Source organism: Thalassophryne amazonica, chromosome 6 (assembly GCF_902500255.1).
Source record: "Thalassophryne amazonica chromosome 6, fThaAma1.1, whole genome shotgun sequence".
NCBI classification, from domain to species: domain Eukaryota; kingdom Metazoa; phylum Chordata; class Actinopteri; order Batrachoidiformes; family Batrachoididae; genus Thalassophryne; species Thalassophryne amazonica.
The window spans coordinates 45,630,582-45,655,498 of record NC_047108.1 but is presented as its reverse complement, the minus strand read 5'-3'; the positions used below and the strand labels follow the sequence as shown (position 1 = coordinate 45,655,498).

At 43.3% G+C, this 24,917-nt stretch overlaps 2 protein-coding genes across 2 annotated transcripts in view; both read left to right on the top strand.

The window, feature by feature from the left end:
- LOC117512139 (nuclear factor 7, brain-like) overlaps window positions 1–15,560 on the top strand; it is a 52,082-nt gene extending 36,522 nt beyond the window's left edge. Inside the window, exons 3-4 of the mRNA XM_034172119.1 lie at window positions 1,475–1,485; window positions 15,048–15,560. Of these exons, the coding sequence (XP_034028010.1) occupies window positions 1,475–1,485; window positions 15,048–15,545 (509 nt within the window). The 3' untranslated portion in view covers window positions 15,546–15,560. The remainder of the gene's footprint in view (window positions 1–1,474; window positions 1,486–15,047) is intronic.
- LOC117512138 (nuclear factor 7, ovary-like) overlaps window positions 6,205–24,917 on the top strand; it is a 49,885-nt gene continuing 31,172 nt past the window's right edge. Inside the window, exon 1 of the mRNA XM_034172118.1 lies at window positions 6,205–6,250. The gene's annotated coding sequence lies outside the window, so the exon portion shown is untranslated. The remainder of the gene's footprint in view (window positions 6,251–24,917) is intronic.

Here is a 24,917-nt window from a genome sequence, read left to right as displayed (position 1 = left end):
CCTGATGCAACTTAGCAGGGGTGGGGTTTGAACAGAGAACCTTCCACATTGAAACCAAGTGCCCAACCTTGATGATAATAATAATAATAATAATAATAATAATAATAATAATAATAATATTTTCTTTGAAGCCCTGTTAAGGTCATCCCTTGAACTTGGGCTAGTCATGTGAATTACTTGATGGACTGTCTTCCTGAGAATGTGAGCAGTTTCAAGTGTTGCCAACTTGGCAACTTTCTCAATAACTCTGCCAACGTTCCAAACACTTTTGACAACTTATTTTCTCAAAAGCGACTAGCGACAAATCTAGCTACTGTTCCTGGTGTCACTGGAGACTTTTCTGGTGTTTTGCAACTCAAAAGTGAAACCACGTATTGATCTAGTCTCTGTTCTCACCGAGCGGCAGCGGGTCTCTGCACCTCTGCTGCACTGAGTGGAGGGATATCTATAATCCTCCGTGTTCAAAGTGTAAATGAAACACGCACGTGATGCCTTCACGACTGTTCCCGCATTGAATGGCAAACCTCACATGGACTTGGCCAGCCTACTTACCTTGTTTTCGGCGCTGTGTTCCTCCAAACTTTGAGAAGCTCTGGTCTTGAGAAGTTATTTATTTTGAGATGTGATGACGAACTTTAATGGCAAAATAATAAACAAACCAAGAATGAGGATTATTAAATGTTTTTACTCACCTTTTGTCTCTCACAATTTTTTTTTCCTCCAAAGCTTTGTTTCAACAAATACGAGGTCTGTCCAAAAGTATCGTACCTTTTTATTTTTTTCAAAAACTATATGGATTTGAATCACGTGTGATACATCAGCCAAGCTGAACCTTCGTGCGCATGCGTGAGTTTTTTCCACGCCTGTCGGTTGTGTCATTTGCCTGTGGGCAGCTTTGAGTGAACACTGGTCCACCCCTCCCGTCGGATTTCTTTTGTCTGACAACTTGCTGAGTGACTGCCGCTTTGCTCCATGAAATTTTTTTCCACAGAAATGGCAACAGAGCTAGACATAGCACTTTTGCGGCACATTCAATCAATCAATCAATCAATTTTTTCTATATAGCGCCAAATCACAACAAACAGTTGCCCCAAGGCGCTCTATATTGTAAGGCAAGGCCATACAATATTATGTAAAACCCCAACGGTCAAAACGACCCCCTGTGAGCAAGCACTTGGCTACAGTGGGAAGGAAAAACTCCCCCTTAACAGGAAGAAACCTCCAGCAGAACCAGGCCCAGGGAGGGGCAGTCCTCTGCTGGGACTGGTTGGGGCTGAGGGAAGAACCAGGAAAAAGACATGCTGTGGAGGGGAGCAGAGATCGATCACTAATGATTAAATGCAGAGTGGTGCATACAGAGCAAAAAGAGAAAGAAACAGTGCATCATGGGAACCCCCCAGCAGTCTACGTCTATAGCAGCATAACTAAGGAATGGTTTAGGGTCACCTGATCCAGCCCTAACTATAAGCTTTAGCAAAAAGGAAAGTTTTAAGCCTAATCTTAAAAGTAGAGAGGGTGTCTGTCTCCCTGATCTGAATTGGGAGCTGGTTCCACAGGAGAGGAGCCTGAAAGCTGAAGGCTCTGCCTCCCATTCTACTCTTACAAACCCTAGGAACTACAAGTAAGCCTGCAGTCTGAGAGCGAAGCGCTCTATTGGGGTGATATGTACTACGAGGTCCCTAAGATAAGATGGGACCTGATTTATTCAAAACCTTAGTAAGAAGAAGAATTTTAAATTCTATTCTAGAATTAACAGGAAGCCAATGAAGAGAGGCCAATATGGGGTGAGATATGCTCTCTCCTGCTAGTCCCCGTCAGTACTCTAGCTGCAGCATTTTGAATTAACTGAAGGCTTTTTAGGGAACTTTTAGGACAACCTGATAATAATGAATTACAATAGTCCAGCCTAAGGAAATAAATGCGAATTATTTTTTCAGCATCACTCTGAGACAAGGACCTTTCTGATTTTAGAGATATTGCGTAAATGCAAAAAAGCAGTCCTACATATTTTTTAATATGCGCTTTGAATGACATATCCTGATCAAAAATGACTCCAAGATTTCTCACGTATTACTAGAGGTCAGGGTAATGCCATCCAGAGTAAGGATCTGGTTAGACACCCATGTTTCTAAGATTTGTGGGGCCAAGTACAATAACTTCAGATTTATCTGAGTTTAAAAGCAGGAAATTAGAGGTCATCCATGTCTTTATGTCTGTAAGACAATCCTGCAGTTTAGCTAATTGGTGTGTGTCCTCTGGCTTCATGGATAGATAAAGCTGGGTATCATCGCGTAACAATGAAAATTTAAGCAATACCGTCTAATAATACTGCCTAAGGGAAGCATGTATAAAGTGAATAAAATTGGTCCTAGCACAGAACCTTGTGGAACTCCATAATTAACTTTAGTCTGTGAAGAAGATTCCCCATTTACATGAACAAATTGTAATCTATTAGACAAATATGATTCAAACCACCGCAGCGCAGTGCCTTTAATACCTATGGCATGCTCTAATCTCTGTAATAAAATTTTATGGTCAACAGTATCAAAAGCAGCACTGAGGTCTAACAGCAACAGCACAGAGATAGTCCAACTGTCCGAGGCCATAAGAAGATCATTTGTAACCTTCACTAATGCTGTTTCTGTACTATGATGAATTCTAAAACCTGACGGAAACTCTTCAAATAGACCATTCCTCTGCAGATGATCAGTTAGCTGTTTTACAACTACCCTTTCAAGAATTTTTGAGAGAAAAGGAAGGTTGGAGATTGGCCTATAATTAGCTAAGATAGGCTGGTCCAAGTGATGGCTTTTTAAGTACTGGTTTAATTACTGCCACCTAAAAGCCTGTGGTACATAGCCAACTAACAAAGATAGATTGATCATATTTAAGATCTAAGCATTAAATAATGGTAGGAGCTTCCTTGAGCAGCCTGGTAGGAATGGGGTTCTAATAAACATGTTGATGTTTGGATTGAAGTACTAATGAAAATAAACTCAGACAGAACAATCGGAGAGAAAGAGTCTAACCAAATACCGGCATCACTGAAAGCAGCCAAAGATAACGATACATCTTTGGGATGGTTATGAGTAATTTTTTCTCTAATAGTTAAAATTTTGTTAGCAAGAAAGTTCATGAAGTCATTACTAGTTAAAGTTAATGGAATACTCAGCTCAATAGAGCTCTGACTCTTTGTCAGCCTGACTACAGTGCTGAAAAGGAAACCTGGGGTTGTTCTTATTTTCTTCAATTAGTGATGAGTAGAAAGATGTCCTAGCTTTACGGAGGGCTTTTTTATAGAGCAACAACTCTTTTTCCAGGCTAAGTGAAGATCTTCTAAATTAGTGAGACGCCATTTCCTCTCCAACTTACGGGTTATCTGCTTTAAGCTACGAGTTTGTGGAGTTATACCACGGAGTTCAGACACTTCTGATTTAAAGCTCTCTTTTTCAGAGGAGCTACAGCATCCAAAGTTGGTCTTCAATGAGGATGTAAAACTATTGACGAGATACTCTATCTCCCTTACAGAGTTTAGGTAGCTACTCTGCACTGTGTTGTGTATATGGCATTAGAGAACATAAAGAAGGAATCATATCCTTAAACCTAGTTACAGCGCTTTCTGAAAGACTTCTAGTGTAATGAAACTTATTCCCCACTGCTGGGTAGTCCATCAGAGTAAATGTAAATGTTATTAAGAAATGATCAGACAGAAGGGAGTTTTCAGGGAATACTGTTAAGTCATCTATTTCCATACCCATAAGTCAGAACAAGATCTAAGATATGATTAAAGTGGTGGGTGGACTCATTTACTTTTTGAGCAAAGCCAATAGAGTCTAATAATAGATTAAATGCAGTGTTGAGGCTGTCATCTCAGCATCTGTGTGGATGTTAAAATCGCCCACTATAATTATCTTATCTGAGCTAAGCACTAAGTCAGACAAAGGTCTGAAAATTCACAGAGAAACTCACAGTAACGACCAGGTGGACGATAGATAATAACAAATAAAACTGGTTTTTGGGACTTCCAATTTGGATGGACAAGACTAAGAGACAAGCTTTCAAATGAATTAAAGCTCTGTCTGGGTTTTTGATTAATTAATAAGCTGGAATGGAAGATTGCTGCTAATCCTCCGCCCCGGCCCGGGCTACGAGCATTCTGACAGTTAGTGTGACTCTGGGGTGTTGACTCATTTAACTAACATATTCATCCTGCTGTAACCAGGTTTCTGTTAGGCAGAATAAATCAATATGTTGATCAATTATTATATCATTTACCAACAGGGGCTTAGAAGAGAGAGACCTAATGTTTAATAGACCACATTTAAACTGTTTTAGTCTGTGGTGCAGTTGAAGGTGCTATATTATTTTTTCTTTTTGAATTGTTATGCTTAAATAGATTTTTGCTGGTTATTGGTGGTCTGGGAGCAGGCACCGTCTCTACGGGGATGGGGTAATGAGGGGGATGGCAGGGGGGAGAAGCTGCAGAGAGGTGTGTAAGACTACAACTCTGCTTCCTGGTCCCAACCCTGGATAGTCACGGTTTGGAGGATTTAAGAAAATTGGCCAGATTTCTAGAAATGAGAGCTGCTCCATCCAAAGTGGGATGGATGCCGTCTCTCCTAACAAGACCAGGTTTCCCCAGAAGCTTTGCCAATTATCTATGAAGCCCACCTCATTTTTGGACACCACTCAGACAGCCAGCAATTCAAGGAGAACATGCGGCTAAACATGTCACTCCCGGTCCGATTGGGGAGGGGCCCAGAGAAAACTACAGAGTCCGACATTGTTTTTGCAAAGTTACACACCGATTTAATGTTAATTTTAGTGACCTCCGATTGGCGTAACCGAGTGTCATTACTGCCGACGTGAATTACAATCTTACCAAATTTACGCTTAGCCTTAGCCAGCAGTTTCAAATTTCCTTCAATGTCGCCTGCTCTGGCCCCCGGAAGACAATTGACTATGGTTGCTGGTGTCGCTAACTTCACATTTCTCAAAACAGAGTCGCCAATAACCAGAGTTTGATCCTCGGCGGGTGTGTCGTCGAGTGGGGAAAAACGGTTAGAGATGTGAACGGGTTGGCGGTGTACACGGGGCTTCTGTTTAGGGCTACGCTTCCTCCTCACAGTCACCCAGTCAGCCTTCTTTCCCGACTGCTCGGGATCTGCCAGGGGGGAACTAACGGCGGCTAAGCTACCTTGGTCCGCACCGCTACAGGGGCCTGGCTAGCTGTAGATTTCCACGGTGCGGAGCCGAGTCTCCAATTCGCCCAGCCTGGCCTCCAAAGCTACGAATAAGCTACACTTATTACAAGTACCGTTACTGCTAAAGGAGGCCGAGGAATAACTAACATTTCACACCCAGAGCAGAAAAGTGCGGGAGAGACAGGAGAAGCCGCCATGCTAAATCGGCTAAGAGCTAGTAGCTACGCTAGCCTAGCAGATTCCTAAAAACACGCAAAGTGAATAATGTGTAAATAATTTAGAGGTGATTCAGCAGAAGGAGTGCTTTAGTTAAGGCACGTAAAGATTACACTGGGAACAAATCGTAATCTAGATAACTAGATCAATCTAACTGCGCAGATTAACAGCTAACAGATACAGAAAAACACAGCTGTGCTCCGGAACAGGAAGTGATACAATACCACAGTGAGAGCCAACCACCAGTAGAGGCAATACTGTTACAGGAGATTTTGTAATGAAAGAAGTGTGGAGGATTTCGCGCGCTCGGCACGAAGCACTCAGGACGCGCAGCAAAAAAAAAACAACCTCCATCTGGGAGTCTCACAGGACATGTTGGGGCATGTCCAGCTGTTACACATTTCTCGGATACTCACTCGACTGAAGCCATCGAACGCCGTCTGAATCTTCTGAATGGTTTCCAACACGGAGATGTTTTTTTATGCTGAGTCATTCTCTAGCAGGGGGGTGGGTTGTTCCAGTAAGGTGAACTTCCTCAGTCAGGAAAGGGAAGAACAGAGAGAAGACATGGCCTCTGTCTCTTACTCAGAAGATTTAACCTGTTCTGTTTGTCTGACGATCTTTACTGATCCGGTAATGCTTCTCTGTGGACATTCTTTCTGCAGGGAATGTATTACAGAGTCACTGAAGTCACAGGGCATTTGTCCTCTGTGTCACACAGCTGTTTCACTGTAACAGAAAGTCTTCCACCCAGTTATGTTTTGAAAAGCCTTGCTGAAAAGGCTAAAGAAGATGAGAAAAGAAAAAGAGAACATGGAAATTACAGAGAGGTAAGTCTGTGCTACATTTAACATACTGTATGGTAAGCATGAAACATTTGTCACTTGTGTCTATATTATGCCTCATGGCTTGTTTGTTTTCTTCTGCACTGGTTGCAGTGTTGGACTCGGACAGTGAGGTTAGTGAGTCAGTTTTCCAAGGCGGCTTGTTTAGGTGACAAACCGAAAGCAGTGAATGCTGTAGTCTTTTTTAAAGAAATGGATCATAGGGACAAACTCTGATTCTCAAATCGTGAATTATGCGCAAACCAATAATGAAAATTTCTACGAACCATTAATAATTTTGCTGCTACCCGTGAATAAAATATCCCGCAAAATATAAGTGGCAAAATGTGAATATTATTCATGAAATATATTTTCTTTACGTTTAAGTAATTTATGTGTTTCAGTTAACGGATCAATTATTTCAGGAAGTCTTGATCGCAAGCAATATCTCCACAATTTTTAATGGGGTAGCGTCACTACATGGAGAGGTGAGCCCCAAGCGGGTTCTCTCGCTTGGTGTCAAGCATCTGGTGGGGACTTTGACTGGGGCGATACACCTGTCAATGGTAGCGCAGGTGTCCGAAGGCAAACTCAGAAAGGGACAGAAACCTCCCATGGAGCAGAGCTTGATCTTGATTTTCAGTATGAATACAGACCATGAAAGCGGGGCTTCATGAGCCTTCGGACTTTTTGCGTTTTAAGCAGGTGTCAGAACAGTTACCACAGGTATAACTGGCTTGTGTCGGCCAAGCGTTCATAGCAACGCCACTTTTCGATCCTTCTATGTTGTCTCTTCGTATCATCATAAAGCAGAATTCACCAAGCACTGGATTGTAGAGGTGGGTGATACCGGGAATTTTGGTATTGATCCGATACCAAGTAAATACAGGCCCAGTATCGCCGATATCGATACCGATACATTGTCATATTTAAACTTCATAGATCCAAAGGATCCAAAAGACCTAGGACAGAATTTCGCCAAACATTGTACATGACAACAAAATACTTTTTATCACAATCAACATTTTTGTTTAAAAAACACTCAAAACAAAATCTCCTGAGGTAGAGGGCTGACAAACCACAATACAAGGGTGCATTGCTCCGTGTTGTGTGACACAGCGCAGCGCTGCTCTTACAGACAGAGAGTAGACTTTGATGAATCTGCGTGCACAGCAGACAGTGCATGCGGAAGAGAAAAAAAGCTTGAGTATCGAGCTTTTTACACGAGGATCGTTCCATATCAATACCAGCGTTGGCATCGATATTAGCGATATTAAGATCGATCCGCCCACCTCTACTGGATTGTTCACCCACTAATAGGGAACATGCAAGAGTCTAGCGCGCATGTGAGTCAACAGGTGACGCAAAGCCCCATGCAATGAAAGTTAGAGGTGCGCAGTCATAATCCCATAGATGGTAGCTTTGCACCATTGGATCTTCAGCCAAGCACATATGGTACACCAAATTGTGAAGAAATTCACATTTTGTGAGATGTGCGTTCATGTTACGGGAGATATTTTTGCAGTATTCATGTTTTGCAATTCACGGTTTGAGGATAATTCACGATTTGCAGTTGATTCACATTTTGATAGTTAACACCCCACTCCTGCCACATTTCTCCATGTAATGTGGAGTTTCGTCAGGACGGGCATCCGGTGTAAAACTTGTGCTTATTCAACATGCAGATCTACCTCAGATTTGCTGTGGCGACCCTGAGTGCTGACAAGGGAGCAGCTGAAGGGACATTAATCAAAAGAGCAACTTTGTTTTGACCATACAATAAAAGTAAGTCCCTTCGGCTGCTCCCTTGTTTGCACTCGGGGTTGCCACAGCAAATCCAAGGTGGATCTGAATGTTGAATTGGCACAGGTTTACGCCGGATGCCCTTCCTGATGCAACTCCACATTACATGGAGAAATGTGGCAGGGGTGGGATTTGAACCCAGAACCTTCTGCACTGAAACCAAGCGCATTAACCACTTGGCCACCACAACCAATATATATGTCTGCCACCTGCTGGATGGTTAGTGAATCCTGCACATTATCAACAATCATTTGTTTTTACACTCATGGTCTCTTGCTGCATTCTGAACACTAGACTACCAACTGTGTGGAGTAACATGGTGCACTTTGACCAGCTAAGAAGTGAACAACTGAGGGGTGTGGCATGATGCAGGCTGTGTGGGCGAATATGGGCAAAATAAAAACAGAATGGGTAAGTAAAACTGGAATAAAAAAAAAAGACATGATTCCCATGATGCACTGTTTCTTTCTCTTTTTGCTCTGTATGCACCACTCTGCATTTAATCATTAGTGATCGATCTCTGCTCCCCTCCACAGCATGTCTTTTTCCTGGTTCTCTCCCTCAGCCCAACCATCCCAGCAGAAGACTGCCCCTCCCTGAGCCTGGTTCTGCTGGAGGTTTCTTCCTGTTAAAAGGGAGTTTTTCCTTCCCACTGTAGCCAAGTGCTTGCTCACAGGGGGTCGTTTTGACTGTTGGGTTTTACATAATTATTGTATGGCCTTGCCTTACAATATAAAGCGCCTTGGGGCAACTGTTTGTTGTGATTTGGCGCTATATAAAAAAATTGATTGATTGAAAACAACATTTTGTTGATACTGCAAACTCAAAACACTGCTCCAAAATGTTCTCTTCTGAAATGTTTTGAAATGCTGGACCTCAAGCAGAAATATTTTCTTTAAGTTCTTTACAATATCCTATTTATTTATTTTTTGATACACTCATCTTGTAGAATCATAACACACCAGATCCAGGAAATGCTATTATAATCCAGATTATTCCATAAATTATGTAATTGTCGAATACCACTTGTGCCTAAACATGAGGAGTATTGCACAAAATTACAACCCCAATTCCAATGAAGTTGGGACATTGTGTAAAATGTAAATAAAAACAGAATACAATGATTTGCAAATCCTCTTCAACCTATATTCAATTGAATATACCACAAAGACAAGATATTTAATGTTCAAACTGATAAACTTTGTTTTTGTGCAAATATTTGCTCATTTTGAAATGGATGCCTGCAACACTTTTCAAAAAAGCTGGGACAGTGGTATGTTTACCACTGTGTTACATCACCTTTCCTTCTAACAACCCTCAAGTGTTTGGGAAATGAGGACACTCATGATAGGGTATAAAAGGAGCATCTGGGCAATAAAAGACTGGGAAAGTTGACGAATGCTCAATGAACATCTAATTGGAAACACATGAGTGTCATGATTGGGTATAAAAGAAGCAAAGATGGGGTGAGGATCACCACTTTGTGAACAACTGCATGAAAAAATAGTCCAGTAGTTTAAGAACAATGTTTCTCAATGTTCAGTTGCAAGGAATTTAGGAATTCCATCATCTACAGTCCGTAATATAATCAGAAGATTCAGAGAATCTGGAGAACTTTCTACATGTAAGCAGCAAGGCCGAAAACCAACATTGAATGCCTGTGACCTTTGATCCCTCAGACGGCACTGCATTAAAAACCGACATCATTGTGTAAAGGATCTTACCGCATGGGCTCAGGAACACTTCAGAAAACCATTGTCAGTTAACACAGTTTGTCGCTACATCTACAAGTGCAAGTTAAAACTCTACCATGCAAAGCGAAAGCCATACATCAACAATATCCAGAAACACCTTCTCTGGGCCTCAGCTCATTTGAAATGGACAGACGCAAAGTGGAAAAGTTGCTGTGGTCTGATAAGTCCACATTTCAAATTGTTTTTGGAAATCATGGACGTCAAGTCCTCTGGACAAAAGAGGAAAAAGACCATCCAGATTGTTACCAGTGCTAAGTTCAAAAGCCAGCATCTGTGATGGTATGGGGGGGTGTTAGTGCCCATGGCATGGGCAACTTACACATCTGTGATGGCACCATCAATGCTGAAAGGTACATCCAGGTTTTGGAGCAACACATGCTGCCATCCAAGCAACGTCTTTTTTCAGGGACGTCCATGCTCATTTCAGCAAGACAATGTCAAGCCACATTCTGCACCTGTTACAACAGTGTGGCTTCGTAGTAAAAGAGTGCGGGTACTAGACTGGCCTGCCTGCAGTCCAGACCTGTCACCCATTGAAAATGTGTGGTGCATTTTTTTTTTTTTTTGCCAGCTTGCACTCGGCCGAGACGGACGCACTTTTCTCTTCTCCCTCCCTCCTTATCTTTCCTGCTTCTGTGGTGTGTTGTCTGTGAGGCTGCAGCTTTGCTCTTCTGGAAAATGACAAAAATGGATCTGTTAAAGTGGTCTCTGAACGCAATTGACAATATTTTTTCTACAAGACATTCGTTGGCGGAGGACCCGACCTGTCCTGCCGGGACACATGTGATGGGTTACGTGATGGACTCGTGGAGGAGATGGCAGGTCATGTGCCTTTACATGCTTTCTGTGGAGGAAGTCGAAGATGTGTACATATTCGGCTTGGTGGTGACCGGCTTTCTGTTGTGTGGAGCGGGCATGGCGCTGGTTTACCGGAAAATCAAGAAAGTGGAAGCAGCTTTGATTGGTCCTTCCAGGCTGCCCTACATGATTGATTCGATTGGGAAGGCAGTGGCTGCGCAGTCGGCGGGGGTTAACCGCGCATTGGAAAACATCTCGAATAGAATCGCAGCCCTGGAAACCCGCTCTGACTGTCTGTGAAGACCACATTCTACATTCAGATGCATTGAGAGCCACTCTGTTCTCAGAACTGTGGAATCTCTCAGGCGTCTGCTAATCTGGCTATTCATTTGGCTTCCCCAAACACAGCTGCACTTCAAGGTTGCTATGATAAAACTTCCTCAGAAGATCAACAATTAAGCCTCGCTCCCTGGTCTTCCCCCCTCCCCTCAGCTTCTCCAGCTCTGACGTTGACTGTGGACAGTGGACTGCTCAGGGCTGAGCCCCTCCCCCTTCCAGGATTGTCAGACAAGGCCGTTGACGGCGCCTAATAGGCTGCCTCCGGAGTGTTCTGATAAACTGGACCTTCAAATCTCGGTTGGCGTCTTTGTTTGTCTGTGTGATTATTGTTTTTCTGTGCTGATGGGTTTTTTTTTTCCTCATTGCTGCTGTGTAACGCAGCGGCTATGAGGGTTTTTTTCTCTTTCTTCCCTCGTGTGTGCTTTTTATATGTGTTTATGTACCGGGCCGGCCTATGTGTGTTGTGTGTTATGTGTGTGTCGTTTGTTATGGGTTGGTGTTGGTTTGCTCAGCCGTGCTGTTGACCAAGGCAGGGATGTACGTCTGGAGCTGGTCCCCGGGCGCCTAATGGCGACTTCTGCTCCTACTGGCAATTAGGATGGGTTAAATGCAGTAGACACATTTCATTGTGCAGGGAACATGTTCTTCTGTGCATATGACAATAAAATTCCTTTGAATCCTTGAATCCTTGAATTATGAAGCGCAAAATACAACAACAGAGACCCCGGACTGTTGAACAACTGAAGTCGTACATCAAGCAAGAATGGGAAAAAATTCCACCTACAAAGCTTCAACAATTAGTGTCCTCAGTTCCCAAATGCTTATTGAGTGTTGTTAGAAGGAAAGGTGATGTAACACAGTGGTAAACATACCACTGTCCCAGCTTTTTTGAAATGTGTTGTAGGTATCCATTTCACAATGAGCAAATATGTATTTGCACAAAAACAATAAAGTTTATCAGTTTGAACATTAAATATCTTGTCTTTGTGGTGTATTCAATTGAATATAGTTTGAAGAGGATTTGCAAATCATTGTATTCTGTTTTTATTTACATTTTACACAACATCCCAACTTCATTGGAATTGGGGTTGTATGAATTTATAAATAACAAATTAATGCCAAAGCCGGGCCCAGCATGGACCACATATCCTGGCATTATATACTGGCTCTGAGGCTAATCCAGGATGAGCCAGTGTGACTTGGTTAAGTCAGGTTTATATAACTTGGATAAACACATGCTCATGGCTGTCTTTAAAAAACATAATGGGCCCATCAGAGATTTCACAATGGAAAATATGTGTGCACCATGTTTTATTCCAGCACAACACATGCTATGAATGTAGGCAAAGTAAATACTGCAGCAGTAAAGAAAGAACATGTGGCAGACAATAATGGACTCCCTCGGTTGGGTTTTCTCAGAAGTAGTGAGAGCTGAAAGATATAGAAGTGTGCAAAATGGATATAGACCTGGCATTTTTGCTGTTGCACTTGTTCCCTGCCATCAAATAAGCGGGACCTCTGAAATGGACTTCGTGAGTGTGTCCGTTCATGCATCTGTGCATGCATGTCACATTGTGAGAGCTCTAGATTTCCCTGTTGCCCCTTTCTAAGACATTACTTACTTGTCTCATATTGTAAATGGACACAAATGTGATATCTATGCATATGATCTTGACCCAGATTTCCAAGGTAATCTGAGATAACAGCCGGCAAAGACACCCACAAAACACCTCTTTCTCTCTGAAAATATCAATTCTAGAGCTTAGGTTTGTATTGAACACCTCCAGAAAATCATGTATCAAGTACACTACATTTGGCCATAAACTTTTTGGCCATGGTCAAACATGCAGATGGATAAGAAATAGAGCTTTTGGGGTATATTTTGTCTTCTCGGCACCAAATTTCTCTTCTAAAGCCTAAATTTGCATTGAACACTTAGCAAATCATTCATCCCAACTCCCTTGACCCAACTGCATTTGAACTTGGACCTTAGGGTGAAGATCAGACATGAAAATGAATGGAAAACTACTCTTTCCTATATTACACTGAACAAAAAATAGAAATGCAACACTTTTGTTTTTACTCCCATTTTTCATAAACTGAACTCAAAGATCTAAAACATTTTCTATACACATAAAAGACCTATTTCTCTCAAATATTGTTCACAAATCTGTCTAAATTTGTCTAATCCAATCCAGTTTGATTTGTATAGCACATTTTACAAACAAGGTTACCAAAGTGCTGCACAACAAATAAAATAAAGTTAAAAAACAATAAATTAAAAACATAAGGAAGATATCATAACCTAAAACACTAAAAAATAAAGACACAATACATAAAAGCAGAGTCAGAATACCACACAACTCTCATACAGTATTAAAAGCCATGGAATAAAAATAAGTTTTTAAACAAGATTTAAAAGTATCCAGGGTGGGGGCCATCTTGATATGAATGGGCAGTTCATTCCATAATTTATGAGCCACCACTGAAAAAGCACGGTCCCCCCTGGTCTTTTGTCTGCTTTTTGGCACAACAAGACGGAACTGATGAACGGCTCTCAATGCTCTCATGGTGGTGTAGATATGTATGAGATCAGCAATATACTGAGGTGCCAGACCATTTAATGACTTAAAAACAAACAATAAAATCTTAAAATTTATTCTAAAACAGACAGGGAACCAATGGAGAGACGCAAGAATGGGGGTGATGTGATCATGCTTATGAGTGACTGTTAAAAGACAACCAGCCGCATTTTGGACAACCTGTAAGCAGGCGAGGAAGGCCTGGTTAATGCCATTATACAGTGCATTACAGTAGTCCAAACGGGTTGAGATAAAAGCATGAATCAAACACTAATGATACGACAGATTTAATTTTAGATAAAAGGCTCAGATGATAAAAAAACTGGTTTTAACTAATGAGTTTATCTGTTTATCAAGTTTAAAATCACTGTCCATTTTAACACCGAGGTTTGTGACAATGGGTTTTACAGTAGTGTTCAGAATAATAGTAGTGCTATGTGACTAAAACGATTAATCCAGGTTCTGAGTATATTTCTTATTGTTACATGGGAAACAAGATACCAGTAGATACAGTAGATTCTCACAAATCCAACAAGACCAAGCATTCATGATATGCACACTCTTAAGGCTATGAAACTGGACTATTAGTAAGAAAAAGTAGAAAAGGGGGTGTTGAGCCATGAGACTGGGCTGGGATTAGAGAACATCTGAAATAAATATAAACTTGTGCACCCAGGTCTTGTTTTTTGACATCATTAATGATTTTGCAGTCATTCCACCTTGACAAAAGAACAATTCACGGACATCATTAAAAGCCCTTTACCATGACATTCAGGTCGATGAAGAGTGAAAGGAAATTTCCGACCACAATCACAAATAAAGGTCAATGAAACTTGACTGTTATTAGACAGTAAATTTGGGGAAAAAAATGATACCATTTTGTTTTGTTTGCATTTATTTCTTAACATATTTTAACATATATATGTTAAAAAAAATAGCAGATCTGGTAATTCTGACCATGATTGTATATAAAATGTACTATATTGCACAATGTCACATACCTTACAGTTATGTTACTGTATTTTTGTTTTGCACGATGTCAGATAATATAAAAATAGTATTGTCATTCATGTCGTAATCTTTTTTTTTTAAATAATGTCTTCCTGCCCCCCCCCCCCCCCCCCCCCCCCCAACACACACACCAATAGTATTGAAAATGGTATTGTGTATCAGGAATTTTCTTGGATATCTGCATCAAGTTAGACATTTTAGCATTATGACAACCCTGATGTGTTTGATATTTTGGATTGTATTGATGATGGTTGTTTTTTTCTCCACAGGATTCTGAGTGGCTGTGCCATGAACATGATGAAAAGCTGAAGTTGTTCTGCGTCACAGAGCAGACATTAACTTGTGTCATATGTCGAGATGGAGAGAAGCACGCCGGACATAAGTTTAAACCAATCAAAGAAGCATCTGCATCGGTGAGGCAGGAGCTGGAGAAATTAATGCAACGTGTTTCTGATGACGTGTGTACTGTAGAGAACCTCGCCGACTCACAGAGAGAAGAAATAACAAAAAGTGAAGTCAAACCAGCTGAGGAACCAAATCAGCACTCAGTTTGAGGAGATGCACCAGTTTCTGAGAAAGAGAGAAAGGGAGATCATAAATGAGCTGAAACACAAAGAGGATGAAGATGTTAAGAAGGTGATCGAGAGGTTAATTGATATACAAGCAGTTCTGTCTGAAGATGAGATGCTGAAGAGGAAGGTGACATCAGCTCTTGAGATCAAAGAATCAGAGAGGTTTCTAAAGACCTGTGCTGATGAGAAAATCATCATGACTGCAGAACATTTCAAACCCAGATCAAAAAATCTCAAAGTAATGAGTTCAGCTCTCAATCTGGGGCCTTTTGAGAGTCACCTGCAGTTCTTTGTGTGGAAGGAGATGCTTCAGATTATCAAACCTCGAGAAGAAAACCTCAAACTTGTAGGTCACAGACAAAATGTGACTGTATCTGATGATGGGAGAAGTTTGTTTTCTTCCTCTAGAACAACCAGCACATCTCAATTCTATGAGAAATGACATGCTGAGAAGTTTGGCTCTCCCTCAGTTGTTCATGGTAGAGAGATTGGCTCTTCTTTTGGCTTTGACATGCAAACTAGCACGTATGAAAAGAGTTCCTTTTACACTAGGTCAAATGATGCATTCAGCATTAATGAGTTCACAACAGGACAACATTACTGGGAAATAGAAGTTGGTGAAAGGGATTTTTGGAAACTAGGAATCGAAAATGATTATCTGATATGTGGTGGCCAAAAATATGCAGTCTGGAATAAAAATACAACCACAGAGATAAAATTTACAGGCAGACCGAAGAAGATTGGGTTGTATCTGAACTACCTGTCCAGTGAGCTCTCCTTCTATGATGGAACCAATATGGAACATATTCACACTCTGAATTGTTCTCTCAAGTCCAGACCTGTGTCTGCATTTTTTGGTGTTGTAAACATAACACCAGATTACAACCCTCTGAGTGTGTGTTGGTACTGAGTACTGCAGAAATGGTCATCAGGGATTTGTAGACCTTTGGGGAATAAATACAAGAAAGTCATATTTTCTTACACAGCTCCATGATATGGTGGAACAGTGAAGGATTTTCTTAAAAAGAGGACATGAAATGTCACTTGCAGTTTGGCAGATATCACATGGAATAATTGAGTCTAGATTTAAAGTTTAAAGCACTTTGTTACACTCAATCATAAAGCTATGAAATGGTGATGCAACAAGTAAAAGTCGTCCTTTGCACAGTCTATCTACAAGTTTGCTTCTTGTCCACTGATGGACCCGGTGGCTGGTAGGGGGTCTTGATGCCTGCCATTCTGGGAGGTGGTGGGTTGGTGGGGTGACGTAGTGTCTTATAAGTGGCCATTGATTTATTTAAACTTTCTGTTCCCTGTGGATGTCCTAATTAGAAAAGGCCCATAGGCAATTACTCCAGGTACAATAAAAGTAATGTGATTATGAAACACCCAGTTCTCCTGGTGCTGGCTTCTCCAGGCCGAGCCAACACCTGGGCTGAGTTCACCCAGGTGCCGAGATCTCTTATCTCTGTAACAATCTTGCAAGAGCCTTGTGCTGACCTTTGAACTTTTACACCAGTTTGAAGGCACAGAAATAGGAGTGAAATTCCTAATGTTAAAATGAAACCATGGACTGTTAGTACATCGATTTGTGTGTCAGCAGCCTCTCTCCTTTGTGTCAGCCTGATTCTGTCAGATCTCAGAGGGGCACATTGGGTCTTCAATCAGTACTTAGATGGAAGACCATGGTTCATGTGTGTTTCTTCTCGTAGAACTCGTAGAACAGAAGCAATACAATGAAGACACTCTGGGACTGATCTTGGTAACCAAACAATTTTGTGGCCACAGGCCCTTTCAGTGCTTCCCACGAAAGGTCTCCTACCCTCTTAGACAGAGAGATTTGTAGAGAAATTTCCACACAAGCTTGAGATTCAATTCAATTCAATTTCAATTCAATTTATTTCATTTATATAGCGCCAAATCACAACAAAGTTGCCCCAAGGCGCTTCACACAAGTAAGGTCTAACCTTACCAACCCCCAGAGCAAGCACAGAGGAGACAGTGGTAAGGAGAAACTCCCTCTGATGATTTGAGGAAGAAACCTCAAGCAGATCAGACTCAACGGGGTGACCAACTGCTTGGGCCATGCTACCGACACACTTAACAATACAAATATAGAGGATATTTTGAGAGTCTGTGCTGGTATCCAGGACAGGAGGCTTGCAGAAGAAGACACCCACTCCCATTTCTGGATGGAGGTCATCCCGGTATAGCCATGGCCTCGATTCACCCTAATTAAATAAATAAATACATTAATGCTGTCTCAACAAAAACATGAGGTTTGGAACTGAAGACAGAGACTGTGTGTGTTTCACTCTCAGCTAAAATTCCTGGTGCCATCTGGAGATAAGATGGAGACATCCCCCCATGGGCCAACACTGTGCTTCACAGCAAAACAGAACTGTAACTCAAAGTTCTTCAAAGGGAAACCTTGCCTGGTTAACGGTTGAATTTTCGGTCACTATGAATTACATGACATTATAATTGCTTCATGTCAGAATCTGAGCTTCTCCAGGCCAGGAGAGCCCAAATTTTATGACTTCACACCAAAGCCAGAACCTTCCATGATAACCCATGGCTATAAACTTTGAGTCTTGACAATCAGCTTTTATCTTTAGGTCTAAGCAAAGGAAAAGACCTTTTGTTTAAAATAAAAAAAGAAATGCATCAGGATTCTTATTCATATATAAAACTTCTAATGTTGTTTGTATTGATTGATCAAACAAAATGCTTTGCATATAATCATTCCATTTTGTTGACATGTGTTCCTTGTAACTGAGGTGTGTTAAGTGTGATCTTTCTGCATTATCAATATGTTGATGGTGAAATGTTCTGTTTTGACCAAATGGAGTGTTTGAGTGACGATTAATAATATGTATCCATTTGAGTGTCTTGGAACAATAGTATACGAAAATAGTTGATGTGTTTAAATAGTTGAATCATTTGTGTCTGCCCTATGAACACAGAAGTTTTCTGTGAAACTTCACACCCTAAATGGGTGGAGTTTGGTGACATTAGTCCCCCTTTAAAAAGTTAGAGTTTCTCCGCTCTTTTTTTACCCTCCCCTTGCCTATCTCTCTTTCACCGGCTCCCTCTTGGAGTGCCTTTCTTCTCTCTCTTCCTTAAATGCTTAATTTTTATTTTTGGGTCAACAAGGCCCCATTGCTAAGCTAAGCTAAGCTAACGCTACCACATGGCATTCATTCATCCTTTATTCTTTGACAAACTTTTAACAAAGTTTTAACCTGACACTTTAAGGTGTGAACGTCCGATCTGAACTTTTCAAAATAATACCGAATTGACAGAAAAGTGACTTTCCTTTTTCTGTAATTTTCCAATGCTCTTAAAGTTTTTGCTTTTTTTTTCTAAATTCACAAAGACTTTTAATCTGGCTCCAACAAACTTTTTAAAAGCTATCAGAAACCATTTTCAACAAATGCCTTCCACCTCTGGGGGCCAGCCAGCTGATGACGAAGCTGATTTCAAAACATCAGCTGTCCTGTTGGTAAAGCCAGTCGACACAAGCCTTTGGGATCACCCAGGGAGACCACTGAGTTAACCCCTGACCCAAATAAGAATGACGGACAGACGGACGGACAGATGGATCCCTCCGAACCATCTCTTCAATGTATCAGCTAAGTAACCCAGTTAAAGGTTCCAGAAAAAGTGTTTGTTGTCAGTGGATGCAAAGTAGCTTCTACTTCTCCTTTTTTAAAACATATTCACGTTTGATATTTTTCTTAATAATTGGCTTCAAATTCCATCACTAAATTCTAATCAGATTTATTTACTTAAAGTGTTTAAGCTCTATCTCTCTTTCTTCCAACATCTCATGAATTAGTAAGAATTGTGCTCATCAGTGAACTTATTTTAATCACTGTCCACAAAAATGCCAGTAAACAGTTCATTTCTTGTATACTTGTAAATAAATTGTAAATATTTCTGCTGTGGTTTATTTTGTGCTCAGGAGGAAACCTTTGGTCAATCATATTGTAGAATTCAGACTTTCAGACCCAAGACTGATTAATGACATTGAGACTGATTAATTAATTTGAGACTGATAAATTAATGAATGTTTAAATTAAAGTCCCTCTGCTTCAAATATGTGGTGCCCAGAGTAAATTAAATATTAAATAATAATTATTAAACCCTAAAATTGTTAATTATTTTGGTGACCCATTAAATGAGGTCTAGGCCAATCTAATTCAAGTTGGGAGTTTAACAATACCTAATTACATTTTATTTTGGTGCTCCCATGTGAGCCGATCTAGAATTGACCAATTTGTTACATCTCTATGGTTCCTCCGTGTGAGGTTTAGTAAAGATTCATTACATTTTTATGGTCCCCCGTTGCGAGGCATGTAATTTTGCTACACCGGACACGGAGATGTGATCTCTATAAAGTATCCAGTTACCTCATTAACCAGTTCTTGTTCAGAGCTTTCACACATAATGTGTATATGGCTTTCCCACTACTCATATTCAGATCTCCAGTCTTAGAATGTTTGGTGAGACAAAGATATTCTGCAAGTCCATCAGTGTCTACATTAAAACAAAGCTCAGGAAAAAGGTTCCGTTCATCAGGGACTTTTGCTACATTTTCATACTCCTTCAGCATGTCCTTTTAACCTGCAGTCAGCTTGACATCCAAAGACTCCAACACACTTCTGATGTATCATTCTGACTGAATCCCATGAAGAGATGCTACTGCTCCCTGATTCAGAAACTCAGACCCTGCAGTATTCACGTTTCAAAGTGAACATTCTCTTGTCACACAGTCTAGCATAGGTCACCAAATTATTAACAATTAGCACTCTGCCTCTGTATGATGACTCATCTCTGTCCACCTTCTCGACAAGCCCATCCCAGTTCTTTCTCGCCATCATTTCCTCCCCAAAGTACAGTCCCAAAGATTTCCAGCCTCCTCTTACTTACTACAGTCCTCCTGGTAGGCAAGGAAACCCCCCAGCCCACCTGCCAACTGTTCGAGCCTAACGTTTCCTCCAATTCACCTTTGCTAAAGAAACTCTCCTAAAAGTAATCACAATTCTCTCCAGTGCATTTACATCTCCTTGTGGTGTAACAGTAACAACCAAATCATTAGCATAAGCTGACAGAGTCAAATTCTTATTAAATTTGGTAAAAACAAACCATGCACACAGGAGCATAATTTACATAGCATTGGTTCAATGGAAAGTGCATACAACATACCAAATATTGAGCATCCCTGTCTGATGTATTGTAAAAGTGTAAAAGGTGTACATAAACCCCCACTGACCTTTAGCACACTCTGTGTCCTAGTACATAACCTGAACCTTGGCAATAAACCCAGTGCTGAGAACAAGACTTTCCAAAATGTTCCAGAGGTAACAGTGCTCAACACAATCAAAAGCTTTTTCCTGGTTTAATGAAATGAGACCGCAGTCAATGCCCAATGAACTGGAAACATCCAAAATATTCCTAATTAATGACAAATTATCAAAAATTGACTTACCAAGCATACAATATCAATCAAAGACAAACTGCACAGTCAGTCCCTTTCGGTTTGTCCATTCCTCATATCACAGTCACCACACAGTCCTCCATCAGTCCTATCTATATTATAAGAGCCAAATGGCCTGTGTGTGTGTGTGTGTGTGTGTGTGTGTGTGTGTGTGTGTGTGTGTGTGTGTGTGTGTGTGTGTGTGTGTGTGTGTGTGTGTGTGTGTGTGTGTGTGTGTGTGTGTGTATGACTTCGATAACGCAAAAACTGGGGAGAGCTGACATTTGCCATTTGGCATGCTCATGTATTTTGGGTCAAGGATGAACGCTGTGAAAACGGAAAGTTGATAAGACAAATATTTTTGGAGAAATCAGCAATTTTAGCAAAGCAATAAACAATGAATGCTGTGCTACAATGCACCATGGGAGTTTGGGGTTTTGAGATTTTAAATGTTATTGTGGCTTATGTTAGTTTAACAGTGTTGTTTGTTGGGAAAGTGTAGTGACATGGACCCACAACAGGGGGCGTAAATGAACAGACAATGGATGAGCCAAAAGATAACAATTTACTGTTGTGAATGTGCACAACGGAATACAGACAATCACAGATTTAGAATCCAGTCAATACACAAAAGTGACATGTGGGCAGGCTCGAGGATAGAAGACGTCTGTCCAGAGAAGAGCCGGGTCCCACACGATTTCCACTGCCGACGGATCTGGAGCACACTGGAGCCGCCAAGTCCTGAATCCCCAGGTGGCCACCGTCTCCAGCTGTCAGACCTGGTACTGCTGGCAGGAAGCAGAAACAGTTTATGGTGGGTGAGTGTGCACCCAGCAAAACAGTCAGCAAACAGTTCAGTTCCTTTTTGTGGGTAAATCTCCACCTGCAACACAGGAACAATAAACGTGCAGTGCCTGAGTGACTACTTATCCAATTGGGTGTGAGAAGCGCAGAGTGTTGTCTCCTCCACAATCCACAAACCCAGCTTCAAGCTGCGGATAGTCAACAGGTACACCTGCAAGATATTCAGGAGAACAATACGTGCGTTCGGCACCAAAAACAGCTGAGAGTTTTACCTGACGGGTAGAACGATATCTCAGCAGGGAGGTGGACTTGCTGCCCGGCTTTTATTGTAGATGGTGAAGTGGTGGTGATGAGTGACAGCTGGTGATGAGGTGGTGATGAGTGACAGCTGTCACTCCCGGCTGCTCCTGCGAGGCGGCTGTGCCCTCTCGTGCCTGAAGCTCGCACTTCAGGCAGGGTGCCCTCTGGTGGTGTGCCAGCAGTACCTCCTCTTCAGCAGCCCACAAAACAGGACCCCCCCCCCCAACGGGCGCCTCCTGGCGCCCGACCAGGCTTGTTGGGATGACGGGTGTAGAAGTCGGCCACCCAGGAGCGTTCTTCGAGTCCATACCCCTCCCAGTCCACCAAATACTGGAACCCCGGCCCTTTCGACGGACATCCAGGAGCCTGCGAACCGTCCAAGCAGGCTCCCCGTCGATGATCCAGGCAGGAGGCGGTGCCGGTCCGGGTGTGCAGAGGGGTGAGGTGTGGCATGGTTTGATTCGTGAGACATGAAATACTGGGTGGATCCGCAGTGAAGCTGGGAGCTGTAGCTTCACTGCGGCTGGGCTGAGGATCTTGAGGATCTTGAACGGTCCAATGTATCGGTCCTTCAACTTAGGGGAGTCCACTTGTAAGGGGATGTCCTTTGTTGAAAGCCACACCTCCTGCTCGGGCTGATATGCAGGGGCCAGGGAATGCCAGTGGTCTGCATGGGCCTTGGCTCTCGTCCGGGCCTTCAGCAGGGCAGAGCGGGCGGTGCGCCACACTCGACGGCATCTTTGTAGGTGGGCCTGGACCGAGGGGACACCGACCTCTCCCTCCACCATTGGAAACAATGGGGGCTGGTACCCCAAACACACCTCAAATGGGGAGAGGCTGGTAGCAGAGGACACTTGGCTGTTATGAGCGTACTCGATCCAGGCCAGATGGTTACTCCAGGCTGCCGGGTGCGCGGAGGTCACGCAGCGGAGGGCCTGTTCTAGCTCCTGGTTCTCCCGCTCTGCCTGTCCGTTCGTCTGTGGGTGATACCCGGACAAGAGGCTCAAGGTGGCCCCCAGTTCTCTGCAGAAACTCCTCCAGACTTGAGAGGAGAACTGAGGACTACGATCCGAGACAATGTCAGTTGGTATCCCATGCAGACGTACAACGTGGTGGACCAGGAGGTCTGCGGTCTCCTGGGCTGTTGGGAGCTTCGGGAGGGCCACGAAGTGGGCCGCCTTGGAGAATCGGTCAACTATCGTGAGGATGGTCGTCATGCCCTGGGACGGCGGGAGACCCATGACAAAGTCCAGGCCGATGTGTGACCAGGGGCGATGAGGCACCGGAAGCGGCTGGAGGAGTCCCTGGATCTTTTGATGGTCAGCCTTGCCCCTGGCACAGGTGGTACAGGCCTGGACATACTCCCGGACGTCGGCTTCCATGGACGCCCACCAGAAGCGCTGCCGGACCACTGCCATGGTTCTTCGCACCTCTGGGTGACAGGAGAGCTTTGAACCGCGACAGAGGACCAGGACTGCAGCTCTGGCTTCTGGTGGGATGTGAAGTCCGTTCTACAGACCCGTCCCCGGGTCCGGGTTCCATGCCAGGGCCTCCAGCACGGTCTTCTCCACATCCCAGGTGAGGGTGGCCACGATAGTGGACTCGGGGATGATAGGATCCGGTGGATCTGACAGCTCGGTTTTGACTTCCTCTTCGTGGACCCGGGACAGGGCGTCAGATCGTTGGTTCTTGGTCCCGGGGCGGTAGGTGATCTGAAAGTCAAAACGCCCGAAGAACAGTGACCAGCGGGCTTGCCTGGGGTTCAGACGCTTGGCGGTCCGGATGTACTCCAGGTTTCCGATGGTCCGTTAAAACCGTGAACAGCACCGCAGCTCCCTCCAACAGGTGTCTCCACTCCTCAAGAGCCTCTTTCACTGCTAGGAGTTCCCGATTGCCGACGTCATAGTTCCGCTCTGCCGGGGTCAACCTGAGGGAAAAATAGGCACAAGGGTGGAGGACCTTATCGGACTCCCTGCTCTGGGACAGCACGGCTCCTATCCCTGAGTCAGAGGCATCCACTTCAACGATGAACTGGCGGCTAGGATTGGGCTGCACCAGAACTGGCGCAGTTGAAAACCGGCGTTTCAACTCCCTAAACGTGGCTTCGCACCGATCCGACCAGGTGAAGGGGACTTTTGGGGAGGTCAGGGCTGTCAGGGGACTAACGACCTGACTGTAGCCCTTAATGAACCTCCTGTAGAAATTTGCAAAGCCGAGGTACTGTTGCAGCTTCCTACGGCTTGTCGGTTGGGGCCAATCTCTTACCACCGCAACCTTGGCCGGATCAGGGGCGACGGAGTTGGAGGAGATTATAAACCCCAGGAAGGACAAAGAAGTGCAGTGGAACTCACACTTCTCGCCCTTCACAAACAACCGGTTCTCCGACAACTGCTGCAGGACCTGACGTACATGCTTGACATGAGTCTCATGATCCGGGGAGAAGATGAGAATATCGTCCAGATATACAAAGACGAATCGATGCAGGAAGTCCCACAAGATGTCATTTACCAAAGCTTGGAACGTCGCGGGGGCGTTAGAGAGGCCGAACGGCATGACCAGGTACTCAAAGTGACCTACATGGGTGTTAAATGCTGTCTTCCATTCGTCTCCCTTCCAAATCCGAACCAGGTGGTACGCATTTCTAAGATCCAGCCTTGTGAAGATTTTGGCTCCATGCAGGGGTGTGAACACTGAATCCAACAGAGGCAACGGGTATTGGTTGCGAACCGTAATCTCATTCAGCCCTCTGTAATCAATGCATGGACGGAGTCCGCCGTCTTTCTTGCCCACAAAAAAGAAACCAGCACCCATCGGGGAGGTGGAGTTCCAGATCAGCCCGGCAGCTAAAGAGTCCCGGATGTAGGTCTCCATTGATTCGCGTTCACGACGTGAGAGGTTATACAGCCTGCTGGACGGGTACTCAATGCCCGGGATCAAATCAATGGCACAATCGTACGGACGGTGCGGGGGCAGCGTGAGTGCCAGATCTTTGCTGAAGACGTCAGCAAGATCGTGGTACTCTACCGGCACTGCCGTCAGATTGGGGGGGACTTTAACCTCCTCCTTAGCGGTCAAACCGGGGGGAACCGAGGATCCTAAACACTCCCAGTGGCAGGTTTTGCTCCACTAAGCCACAACCCCAGACGGCCAATCAATCCGGGGATTGTGTTTTACCATCCATGGGAAGCCCAAAATAACGCGGGAGGTAGAAGGAGTTACATAAAACTC